This window comes from Apodemus sylvaticus, chromosome 21 (genome assembly GCF_947179515.1).
Source record: "Apodemus sylvaticus chromosome 21, mApoSyl1.1, whole genome shotgun sequence".
NCBI classification, from domain to species: Eukaryota; Metazoa; Chordata; class Mammalia; order Rodentia; family Muridae; genus Apodemus; species Apodemus sylvaticus.
Genome location: NC_067492.1, coordinates 36,355,293 through 36,367,890, shown reverse-complemented (window position 1 = coordinate 36,367,890; position 12,598 = coordinate 36,355,293). Strand labels below are relative to the sequence as shown.

General features: G+C 44.2%; 1 protein-coding gene across 1 annotated transcript in view; it reads right to left on the bottom strand.

Moving 5' to 3' along the window:
• Bbs2 (Bardet-Biedl syndrome 2) overlaps positions 1–10,190 on the bottom strand; it is a 34,097-nt gene extending 23,907 nt beyond the window's left edge. Inside the window, exons 1-2 of the mRNA XM_052167110.1 lie at positions 9,944–10,190; positions 2,929–3,156 (exon numbers count right to left, since the gene is read on the bottom strand). Coding sequence (XP_052023070.1) covers positions 2,929–3,156; positions 9,944–10,060 — 345 coding nt within the window. The 5' untranslated portion in view covers positions 10,061–10,190. The remainder of the gene's footprint in view (positions 1–2,928; positions 3,157–9,943) is intronic.
• Between the last annotated feature and the right edge of the window lie 2,408 nt (positions 10,191–12,598).

Below are 12,598 nucleotides of genomic sequence, written 5' to 3'. Positions count from 1 at the left end.
GCGGACTCCCCACGGCTTGCTTACCCTGCTTCCCCGGGCAGCCAGGACCACCTGCCCAGAGGTGGCACCACCCACGGTGGGCTGGGCCTTCCACATCAGTGATCAATCAAGAAAATGCCCCACGGACTTGCCTACAGGCCAATCTGATAGAAGCATCTTCTTACTCAACATCCCCCTTTCCAGAAAACCCTAGCTCGTGTCAGGTTGACACAAAACTAGCCAGCATGCTTTGTGAGCTCAAGGCCAGCCTGGGTAAGTTAGCAAGACTCTTACCTCAAAACAAACAAGAGGAAAAAAGAAAAGGAGGAGGAGAGCAGAAGAAGGAAGAGTAAGGGGAAAAAGGCCTTTGACGCCTCAATTATATTTCTGGCTTTTAATTTTTTTCTTTTTCTTTCTTTCTTGCTTGCTTTCTTGCTTTTTTTACTTTACATCCAGATCACAGCCCTCTCCTCTCCTCTCGTCCCAGACCCAACCTCACAGATCCCTTCCCCCACATCCACCTCCCCCTTGGGTACCACCCCACCCTGGGGCATCTCACCCCAGAAGAACTAGGCACATCCTCTCCCACTGAGGCAATCCAGGTAGGGGTAGGGGATCCAACAGCAGAGAACAGAGACAGCCCCCACTCCACTTATTAGGGAACTCCAGGAAGACCCAACCATACATTGGTTACAAATGTGTAGAGGGGTCGAGGTCCAGCTCCTGCATGTTCCCTGGTTGCTGGCCCAGGCTCTGCGAGCCCTCATGGTCCCAGCTTAGTGGGACCTCCCATGGTGTCCTTGACCCCTCTGACTTGCTCATTTCTATCCTAACTCTTCTACAAGACTCTCTAGGATCTAGCCTTTAATTTTTAAAACTCATGTGTATGTTTTTTAAGAATTATTTATTTATGTTATTTATATGAGCACACTGTAGCTGTCTTCAGACACACCAGAAGAGGGCATTGGATCCCATTGCAGATGGTTGTGAGCCACCATGTGGTTGCTGGGAATTGAACTCAGGACCTCTGGAAGAGCAGACTGTGCTCTGAACTGCTGAGCCATCTCTCTAGCCCCCAAAATTCATGTGTTTTGTTTGTGTGTTTGTCTGCATGAGTGCAGGCAGACAAGTACTTTTGGATTTTTTCTTATTGTGACAGCATCTTGCTTTGTAGTCCAGACTGGCCTTAACCTTACTATGTAGTCCAGCCTAGCTTCAAACTCACAGTCCTCCTCACTCAGCTTCTGAGTGCTAGAGTTACAAGCTTACAATACATATTCCTGACTGATAAAGTCATCCAAAATAGCCAGGGAGTAGACTGTCCGTTAACTCATGAAATAAATAAAGCCTGGCATATACATATAACAGCACATTATCTGCCATAAAAGGGAATGAAGAGACACCAACACATGCTATAGGATGGGCTAGCCTGGGAAACATGCCAATCACAAAACACACACACAGCTCCATATTCATGAAGGCTGCTTAAAGCCAGAAGCTATCAGGGAAATGGAGATGCCTGTTTTGGGGAATGGAGTTTCTTCTGGAAGTGATAAAAATGTTTAAAACTAACTGTAGGGGGCTGGAGAGATGGCTCAGAGGTTAAGAGCAGACTGTTCTTCCCAAGGTCCTGAATTCAAATCCCAGCAACCACATGGTGGCTCACAACCATCCGTAAAGAGATCTGGCACCATCTTCTGGTGTGTCTGAAGACAGCTACAGCGCACTCACATATAATAAATAAATAGATCTTTTTAAAAAAAAAAAACTAATTGTAATGAATGTTCCAAAAACTCTGCAAAGTTCCAAAGTAATTAATGGGACATTTTAGGTGAACTATATAAAGTTTGAATTATACTGTTAATATGAGGTGGGGGGGTATCATATACCATGATTCCATTTTGTAAGAAAATTTGTTTTCCCTAGATGAGAATCTATTGGCAGGTGTTAGCAGCTGGGAGAGGAAGAGACACTTTTCTCTGGGGTGTGGCCACTGGCGGGTTGCCGTTCCCCAGTGGAAGGCTCCACACCAATGCGCATATTCAAAGCATTAATTGGACTCTGAGTGTCATTTAAAAAGAGGATCAAAAAATAAAATAAAATAAATATATAAAGTTGGAAGGGATATGTGTCATGGAGATGGGGGGGAGGGAGGAGAAGGGAAGATAGGATCAAGGTACACTGTATAAATGTAGAAAATTTTCAAAAAAAAATCCCAGCACTCAGGAGACTGAAAAAGGAGGGTCACAAACTCAAAGGCAGCCTGGGCAACACAGTGAGACCTAATTTGGACACACACTCCACACATTCACATCCACACACACAGACACACATGCACACTCATACACACACACACACACACAAACACACACACACACACACAATCTTTGTGAATAAATTCAAATACTCTTTGTCTATAGGTGATTTAAAACCATTTCTTCCCTATGTTTCCTGTAGTAGAGAGCTCAGGCAGAGAGCCCACTGCAGCTTGTAGACCTCAGGCTACAGTAAGGACCTCCACCAAGCTCTGGAGCTTAATGCAAGGCCACAGAGAAAATGTTCACTGCATTCCTAAAAGATCTGGACAGATAGTGTCACAGATACACATGCTGTCACCAAATGTTTAACAACCAAAACCCCACAAGTAGACAGACGCCCTAACAAGCGAGGCTCAGTTGCCCACTGCTTGCCTGCTGCAACAACCAAAAAGAAGACACGCCAACAAACATCTTCAAACACAGCAACCAGGGCTGGAGCAGCTCAGGTATAGAACACTTGTTTGCATGCACACCCAAGGCTCTGAGTTCAACCCCTAACACTGTCACCACCAAAAACAAAACAAAACAAAACCAAACCCCTTTGTGTCTGACAAAAACAAACAAGCAAAAAACAAGGTCGTGGACATCAATGATCAATGAGGCCTCAAAGGCTAACGGAGGGGATACTTGCCTCTCTGTAGAACAAATCTGAATTATTGTAGATGTCGTAAGCCAAGAGACTGGTCTGCGTCCCCACTAAAAGCGTATCATAGCCAAGCTCAGGGTTCAAGACTCCCGCACCCAGGCAGCTGACCGTCTGGTTAATGTTGAGCAGAGAGACATCAGACTCCAGAGGGCTCTGGAACACTCTGGATGTACTGAAATGCTGGCTCCGCGTGTGAGGATTATGAATAAAAACCTGAAAAACAAAACAATTAGATTCCCTAAAACATCCAAAAATGCCAAATCTTACTTTTTACATTTTTAAAAAATTAAAAAAATGGTTAAAAGATATTAACAATTACAAGAAATCACCTTAATCTATAAAGCTTAAGATAATCATGCAATGCTAGACCTGGTGGCACACACCGTTGATCCCAGCACTTGAGAGGCAGAGGCAGTTAGATCTCTGTGAGTTCGAGGCCAGCCTGCTCCGTCATATAAGTGAGTTCCCAGACAGCCAGAACTCACAGAGAGACCCTGTCTCAAACAAATAAACAAAACCAAAAACTAAGAAAAGACACGCATACACAGTTCTCCGTTAGTCCACTTTAACCCTTGTGGATTATGGAAGTCCAATGGTTCTTAGCCCTGCAGCGGAAGTGCGGAGCAAACTCTAACTCTGCTTATGGGGACGGCACACACGCTCTCCACCAGCACCAGGCAAGCACATGGACCTGGTCCTAGTGTTAAGCACAGGGAGCTGCTCCGAGCCTCAGTGCTGATGCTATACAGCACATGATCTCAGGAACCAGAATAAGCACTTCCTGCAGTGTCTTCTACTCCAGCCCCAAATAAATTCCCTTCCCAATCCTTAAAATGCTCTGTGAGTTTAATGTGTTTTACAAGCTTAAAATGTGTCACATAAGTCAAATTCTTGAACATTGTTTTAGTCTCCACTAGGAAGACCAAGAATTACTTGTCAGTACCTGTGAGCATCATAAACACCGCCATCTGAGTGACTTCACAGCACTCCACTTCCCTGAGTTTGCCTAGGGAAATGGAGTTAAATCAGTAAACAGCTTCCCAGGTGCCGTGGCATTGCTCCCAAGAGAGGGAACTGGGGTATGGTGGGGTGTCTTAAATATCAGAATGATCTGTATACATACTAAGGAGTATGTATAGCACTGGAGAAACTTGGTTCTTAAGATCTGACTTTTTCTGGGCTGGAGAGATGGCTCAGCAGTAAAGAGCACTGACTGTTCTTCCAAAGGTCCTGAGTTCAAATCCCAGAAACCACATGGTGGCTCACAACCATCTGTGATGAGATCTGACACCCTCTTCTGGTGTCTGAAGACAGCTACAGTATACTTATATATAACAAATAAATAAATCTTAAGAAAAAAGAATTTACTTTTGCTAATGTGTGTGCTTCTGTGCCTGTATGGACGTGTGTGTGTGTGTGTGTGTGTGTGTGTGTGTGTGTGTACCCACAGCAGCCAAAAGAAGGCATGGGTCCCCTAGAGTCACAGGTGGTTATGGGATGATGATGTCGCACTGAAACCAAACTTCAGTTTTCTGCAAAAGCAGTGAAAGTATTAACCCCTGAGTTACCTCTCTAGCTTCCTCAGTGAGAAAATGCTTATTATCTTGAGACAGGGTCTCCCTGTGTAACCCTGGCTGTCTTGGGACGCATGTGAACTAGACTGGCCTCGAACTCAGAGATCAGTCTACCTCTGCCTCCCAAGTGCTGGGATTAAAGGTGTTCACAACTATGCCCAGTGTTTGTATTATCTTAAAACAAAACAAAAAACTTTAAGGGATAATCACGACAGAAGAAGGAATGAGAAACACTAAACTGGAAATCCCTGGGTCCTCATTTTAAATATTTCATTCCCTTAAGACAAATACTATATAGATTTTAAATTATAACTTACACAAATTAGTTTAAGAAAAATAATAATGTAGAAAAAAGTGGGGCCAGCAAGATAGCTAAGCAGTAAGAGAGCTTGCCAGGAAGCCTGCATTTGATCCCAAGGAGCTGAGTGGTAGGAGAGGACTGACTCTCGCAGAGAACTGACTTCCTCTGACCTCCAAACACACACTATGGCTCTGTGCACGCAGTCACACACACAAATTCATTTATAATCTTCGAGGGTGCTGGAGAGATGGTTCAGAAGTTAAAGAGTACTGATTGCTCTTCCAGAGGCCCTGAGTTCAACCCCATGGTCGACCATATGGTGGCTCATAATCATCTAGAAGGAGATCTGGTGCCCTCTTCTGGTAGCATGCAGGCAAAACACTGTCTACATACTAAATCAATCTTAAAAAAATAAAATAATCTTCAAAAGAACTAACCAGAAAACATGAAGAAAATGTGCACAGCAAGTGAATATTGTTTAATGTTCTTACCTATGTGATAATTTACAAGCTCTTATAAACACTAAACTTGATCGGACTTACGCTCAGAAGGGGTTAAGTCCTGCCTGGTTGCAAGTGACAGATCTGAAACAAGTAGCCTGGATGGCCAGACCATGAATGGCAGGAGTCACCACACAACACTTCATTTTGTAATAGCTCTGAACAAAGGAATTCTTAAAGTCTTCTAGAAATTAAGACACTGAGAAGAACAGGAAGGGAAGTAACTCGTGTATCCCCGAGTCTGGAATGGAAGTTGCCAAAAGCAACAAGACGTGCCAAGAAAGAGTCTCTAGAGAGGCCTACGAACAGACTATGGCTTCCAAAGGAATGGCTGTGGATTACAGGGCATTGTCCTAGCTAAGAAAGACACTGATTCCCAGCTCTACAGTAGGAGAAAAAACGTCCCCAAGAGAAAATTCAGTGTTCTTCTTTCAAGAAAGCACTTTCTATTACTTCAAAAATAGCATTAAGCAAGGTATCCAAACTTTAAAAAAAGACTGTATGTTCTCCCCCATATGTGGATCCTAGCTTATTATGTGTGTGTGTGTGTATATATACATATACACATATATATCATATACATATATACATAAGTGGGTATAGTCTAAAATTTAGAAAGAAGATCAACAGAGAATGATATTAGGCTATAAGAAAGGGCAGAATACAGGTAAAAAGATACAGTTGTGAAACAGAATATGCATATTTCTCCTAGTTTCAATTCCATTAAAGTGTGTGTGTGTGTGTGTGTGTGTGTGTGTGTGTGTGTGTGTGTAAGAGAGAGACAGAGACAGAGAGACAGAGAGAGGGAGACAGAGAGACAATCTGTGAATTCAACTTTCTATGTACTGAATTAGCAAGAACCATTTTTTTTACATTTGAAAGACTCTGCTGTGTTCACCCTTTGAGGCCACCGTGAGACTTGCTCTGAGCCCACTGCCATCAGTACAGCAGGACCAGGATGTGACCAGTCATTGCATACAGCTCTTACAATGACCCAGCTAGAAAAAGTCTTTCTTTGGTTGGGTTTTTTTGCCATTGTAACTTGAAAATTTTCCTTTTATTGTTCGATTTAGAGCTCTTCAGACCATATCAGACCATTCTATTATAGTGTTATTTCATACGTAAACTGTATTGCTATCCATAAAGTATGTTTTTAAAACAAACAAAACAAAGCAGCTTGTACTGTTGAAGACAATACTTACACATGTCATCCAACTTGAGGATGAGCTGGTGTCTCATGAGAAGTTTTACCCGACTGACTAGCACTCATGATAACGGGAAGTCCTCTGCACAACACCAGAGGGGAAGGGAACCACCAATCCAGCCTCAAACCCTGAGATCTACAAAGAGGACCTGCCTGCAAACATATGCCAGTGTAATCGTGAGGCAGACGCTGTGGGAGTAACCCACCTCTGACTGAATTTAAGATCCATCCCACGGAACGGGACCCACGCTTGACACCACTCACGTGGCCAAAAGCCCAAGGTCACGGGCCTAAGGGAAAATCAAGTACTACTGCGATTTCTTCAGACACAACAGGGCTGATGCGTATATGAACTCACAGACTGTGGCAGCGTTCACGGCAGATGGGGGTCTCAGTGCCGAGAGTGGTAAGGAGACATGGGCTTCCACCCCTATCCAAGGGGTGGTATCTCTGCAACTGATGCCCACTTGCAACAACAACAACAACAAAAAAGTAGTTTTCTTCAATAGAGTCTTACTACCATACCTCAGGGTAGAACCCATGTCCAGGAATAGATGCCAACACAAAATAATTTTTTGATCAATATTTTTGTTGATTGTTTTTCTCTCATACTACTTTGTTTAGGCTTTTTCCCCTTGTATATTTGGGGGGATGTGTTTGGGCTTTTTGTTTGTTTTTTAAGAAAAGAGTGAGAGAGTATGGAATTGGTTAGGTGGGGAGGTAGAGAGGATCTGTGAGGAGCTGGGGGTAGAGGAAAAGCATGGTCAGAATATATACTACAAAATTTTTTCAATAAATAAAATATCCTTGTGAGGCTGAGGCCCAGTCTGAATGTAATGATGAAAGTCTGCTTCTGGACAAGCCGCACCAGTGAGCAGAGCAGGCTCTAGCTTCACTTGGGAGTCCTGCTCTGCTTTTATCCTAGTTGCAGTACTGAGGATTGAACCCAGGGCCTTGACCATGCGAAGCAAGCACCCTGCCAGTGAGCTACAACCCTAGACCTTTTTGATTTTTGAGATGGGGTCTTGCCCTACAGCCCAAGTCAATCAATCTTCAACTCACAGCCCCACCTCTGCTTCCTGGGTAGCTAAGAACACAGGCCGGGCTTGTCAGGCATGGCTGCGATGTGTTTGGGGGATTTTGTTTGTTTGTTTGCTCTGTGTTTTTGTTTGTTTCGTTAGTTTTGGTGTTGGTCTCCACCTTTTGATAATCCTCCAGTCTCTGCCTCCAACCACCGCTGTGATACTCTCTCAAATGTAGCTCCAGAGGCGAAACTTCATTTACCACAATATCTGCAGAGTTAAGGAAGTGTCCAGCACAGGATTAGGCCTCAAAATAGGTAACACCAATGGGATATCTTTAGCCTGCTTTATTGCTGCGGTGCTCCTGTCTATGAACATGAACTTGTATATGCACATATGCGTATGTGGATGTGAATTTCTTTTGAATGTTAGTCAGTGCTAGGGCGGGATCAGCTCAGGAGGTTGAACCAAGGGATGGTGAGCATGTTAGGCAAGAATTCTACCACTGTGTCACATCATCAGCCTTTTTGATATCATTATTGTGTGTGCGTGTATGTGTGTGCATGTGCATGTATGTGTGTGTTTAGGCTCTATGGCACACAAGTGGAGGTCACCTGACAATGACGACTTACAAGAGTCAATTCTCTCTCCACAATGTGTCCCTAGGACAGAACTCAGGTCATCAGGCTTGGCAGAAGCTATCATTATCCAATGAGGAATCATTGGATAAAGAACTCCTTTCCCTGGGAGACAGAGGCAGGCGGATTTCTGAGTTAAGGCCAGCCTGGTCTACAGAGTGAGTTCCAGGACAGCCAGGGCTATACAGAGAAACCCTGTCTCAGAAAAAAACAAAGCCAAAAAGCCAAAAAGCCAAAAAACAAAAACAAAACAAAACAAAAAAACAACAACAACAACAAAAAAAGAACTCCTTTCTTCTAAAACTTTAATTCTGAGACAGGATCTTCCTACGTCGCCAAGGCTAGCTTTGAACTTATGATCCCAATCTCTTGAACAGATGAAATAGCAAGTGTGTAGCACCACATCAGACTTGTTAGTGCCCCTTAATTAAGAGCATCACGTACCAATGTCCAGCACTTTACTTCATTATACCAGTTTCTGAAATCATAACCCACTTAAATCAATCATTCTATTCTTGCTTGTAACCCTAGAAATAGCATATAAGGTAACATACAACACACATAGAAGTGTCTTGAAAACTCTTTACACAAATGTAATTGTGCAATTGGCATCCCTGCAGAGTCTAACAACATGCATTCAATTTCACTTTCACAACTAATTTTTTTTCCAAACTGGGTTTCAATCTGTAGCCCAAATTGACCTCAAACTGGTTGCGATCCTCCTGTCTCAGTCTCTTGCACTGGAACTGCAGGTGTGACCTACCACATACAGCTTCCTTCCCAGAACTTTCTGTTGAGTAATCTCAAACACTAAATTGAACCTCTTTGAACTGTTTCTAATCAGTAAAGTGGGAATAGCAAAAAGAAATTAACAGCTGCAAACAATTACCGACTACTTCCCATAATTCTCTTGATGCTGTTATTTATTCAAGGCTGAAGGTTATAAAATTAGAAATCAGTACAGCAAGACTCCACTATGCCTGTGCTACATTAGTATTTGTGGCCTTATAGCAATGATGCTGAGAGAATTAATATATAAGGCATTGTACCTGTTAGAAGTTGTATTTTTGAAATCACTATATAGTCCTTGGATTTTATGCATCAATACACAGGGCCTTAATATGTCTTGTCTATCTATGGTCTTTCTACATGCTTCCTAAAAGGATCAACCGCATTTTATCTCTGAATCCCCCAAAACATCTAGCATGAAAAAAAAGTGTTATATGTAAAAGTGAATATTGAATGATCTTTTTTTAATCTGTGATTCTAAACACCTCTCCCAGTATGTGGCTCATGATAATTATTTAAAGAATACTTAGGTTATGGGGGAAAGATCTGAATGTACGTGACCAATAACCAAAACTATATCTGCATTTAACATTGGGTTTGTTGTCCCCTCCCCGTTCCCCTTCCCCCACTGTAAAGAGGCAAATGTTAAAGACTCCAGGAGACAAGCAGAGGCCCTGACCATGAATCTGGAGTCAGCAATCATTGCTAATCCTGGACAAACTCTCCTTCTTGAGACTTCTTTTCCCTAAGCTCCTGATCTGTCCTCAGTACTGTCCAACAATGAGAACCTGGCGATTTAAAAAAAAAAAAAAAGTCACGGTTCCGACTACGAAGCTGTTCTTCTGAAACCCCATACTGATATGATGGAGGCCAAGGACAGTAGCGACCGGTTGCCAGGCAATGAGGGCAGGGGGCGGGGCAGCGTGAGGGGCGGGATCTGGAGGAGGCAGGAGTTCGGGTGGGAGCGGTTACCTTGCCCGCTTGGGTGGCAGCCGCCAAGCACGGGTGAGTCCCGTCGTAGCGCCCTATGGCCACCATGCGGGGGCTGATTTTGTGGCGCAGTTTCAGGGTGAACACAGGCAGCAGCATGATGGCGCCAGCAAGGGGCGGAAGACAGACGCCTGACGCAGGCGCAAGGCAGGCAGCCTGGCCGGACGGTTGCCTAGCAGCGGATTAGGAGTGCGAGGAAAATGCACCCGGAATTCCGGAACGGCTCAGGCCCGGCGCCGGAAGAGCGGGCTGGAGCTCTCTCCGCGTCGCCAACTCTCTCTACGCCTGCGCAAACCCGCCCAGCTACAGGGCTACGCACGCCCCAACTGGCTCCTGCCACTGTGCAGTGGCGTCGTGCTTGGTTGGAATGCGTTCTTTGTCGGGCTGCTGCTGTAAATTAATGTAAGATACATCCCTAGGTTGGCGTCAGGGGTAGCGATGCCAAGCTGCACCCCGTACACACCACACACTATGTCACCCAGCCATTCGTTCAAGAACTAAGGCTTTAGCGGAGGATAGTGAGTGGGGTGAAGACACTTGATGCCAAGCCTGAGGAGCCGAGTTCGAAGCAGAAAAAAAGTCTCCAAGGGCATGCACACGCACGATTTTTAAAAATATGTGATATTAAAAAAAAAAAAAAAACTACCAAAGTGTCTACTGTGTCCCTTGCTTTAGCTAGTATGCCCAGGCAAATGACAATAGTAACCTGAAAATAACAATCCCCTTAAAAATCTTTTTCAGTTTATATTTAAATTGTTTAGGCAGTAAGTGTGGAGCAGGAGAGAACGATGCAAACTTGAGGGACATGAGAAGGGAAAGAAAACTTCTCTCCCAAAGTCCAGTTTAGGCTGAGTCAAGAATTCCAGCACAATTATTATTTGCTGTGAACGTGCCCAGTGCTTGGGCTGCTGCGGGTGGCAGAGTGGAGCTGTATCTCTGGCCCACACCTCACCGCTGGTGGCAAAAGGTCTCCTTATTTGGAGAACAGTCTTTACAGGTGTAAGTTAAAGAGCTTGAAATGAGGTCATCTTGCATTAGAGTGGCCCCTAATTCTAATGATATGTGTCCTTTTAAGGGGGAGAGAAGACGGAAGAAGCCATAGGATACTTTCGAGTAGCCATAGGTTGCTACTCGAAACCGAAGAATGCCTGAAGGATCCTGAACCTTGGAATTCTTCCCTAGAATGTTCAGGGGAAATAGTCTTCCTATTAACATAGTCATTTCAGACTTCTAGCTACAGATATGTATGGGAATAATCTTGTTTTAAGCCATAAATGTTTGAGAAAGGGTGACTGCTTATGAACTACAGAGATACAGTTTTTTTGTTTGTTTGTTTGGTTGGTTGGTTTTTTGGATTTGGTTTTTTTGAGACAGGGTTTCTCTGTATTGCTCTGGCTGTCCTGGAACTCACTCTGTAGACCAGGCTGGCCTCAAACTCAGAAATCCACCTGCCTCTGCCTCCCAGAGTGCTGGGATTAAAGGCATGCGCTCCCATTGCCCGGCAAGATACAGTTTTTAAATACAAACATGCAAAATTAAAAAGTTGCAACCAACCATTCACTCATGTAGGCACATTTTTAAGCGCCTACTCTGTGCCTGACAGTCTTCCAGAGAATAGATAGCAATAACAGACAAATCTCTTCTCTCCTAGAACCGGCAAACAGTAGTCAGAGAGAACAAGAAATGCACAGCTATTAGGGCAATCACCTTAGGGAAGGTTAGGAGAAGAGTTGACAGGGGGTGAGGGGAAAGTATGTTTACTAAGGTGGTAGGGAAGACAAATTCCTGAGAAAACGACATTCAAGCAAAGAATTAAAGTAAGGCAAGAAGCCAGCTACCAGGGAGAAGGTTCCAGAATGTGGAAGTGCCAAGGCCAGGAGGGCTCATTCCAGCTGCCTTCTGGAATAGCCATTCACCAGTGACAAATGAGAGGAGCAGCCATTGCCACAGGAGACTGGGGAGCAGGCACAGGGGAGGGGGAATCAGGAGGATGTCAGCCCGGATGACAGGCTGACAGCTGCTAGGAGCAAAAGAACAGCTGGGAGGCACTACAGTGGGTGTTAAGAGATGAGCCTACACTCCTTTCCATGTTTGCATTTTGTAGTGCTGTACAAATGGGCATCTTTTTCCCCCCAAGTCTGTTGGTGTGACTGCTGGTATCTCCTTTGGGGATAATGTCAGAAGATTCATTCTTAGTCGCTTGATGAGACTCAAGACCCAAGCCTTGGCCCTCCCAGACTAAGAGCCAGTGCTTCTGAGTTCCACCAGCACTTTCCCTCAGCAGCCTACTCCCGATAGGTCACCTGCAGACTCCCAAAGGCCAGGAGCATCTTCCTTACTAGCCAGCTAATAGAAATTGCCCTGAATCTGTTCTTCAGAATCAGAACTTACTTCATTCTATGTAAGCCTTTCTCTTTAGCTCAAGGCCTATACTTCCACAAAGCCCCTGAGTCACTGAATCACTGGTTCATGTTAATTTCTGACTTGAGTTTGATAGGTCAATTCTGCTGGGAACAACTTGAAAAGAACGGATCTCTAGCAAACATTTATTGAAGGTCTGCTTGTTCCAGACAGGGATATATATATAGTGGCAAGCAAGGAAGGCATAACCTGTCCCCTATGGATAGTATATCCTAT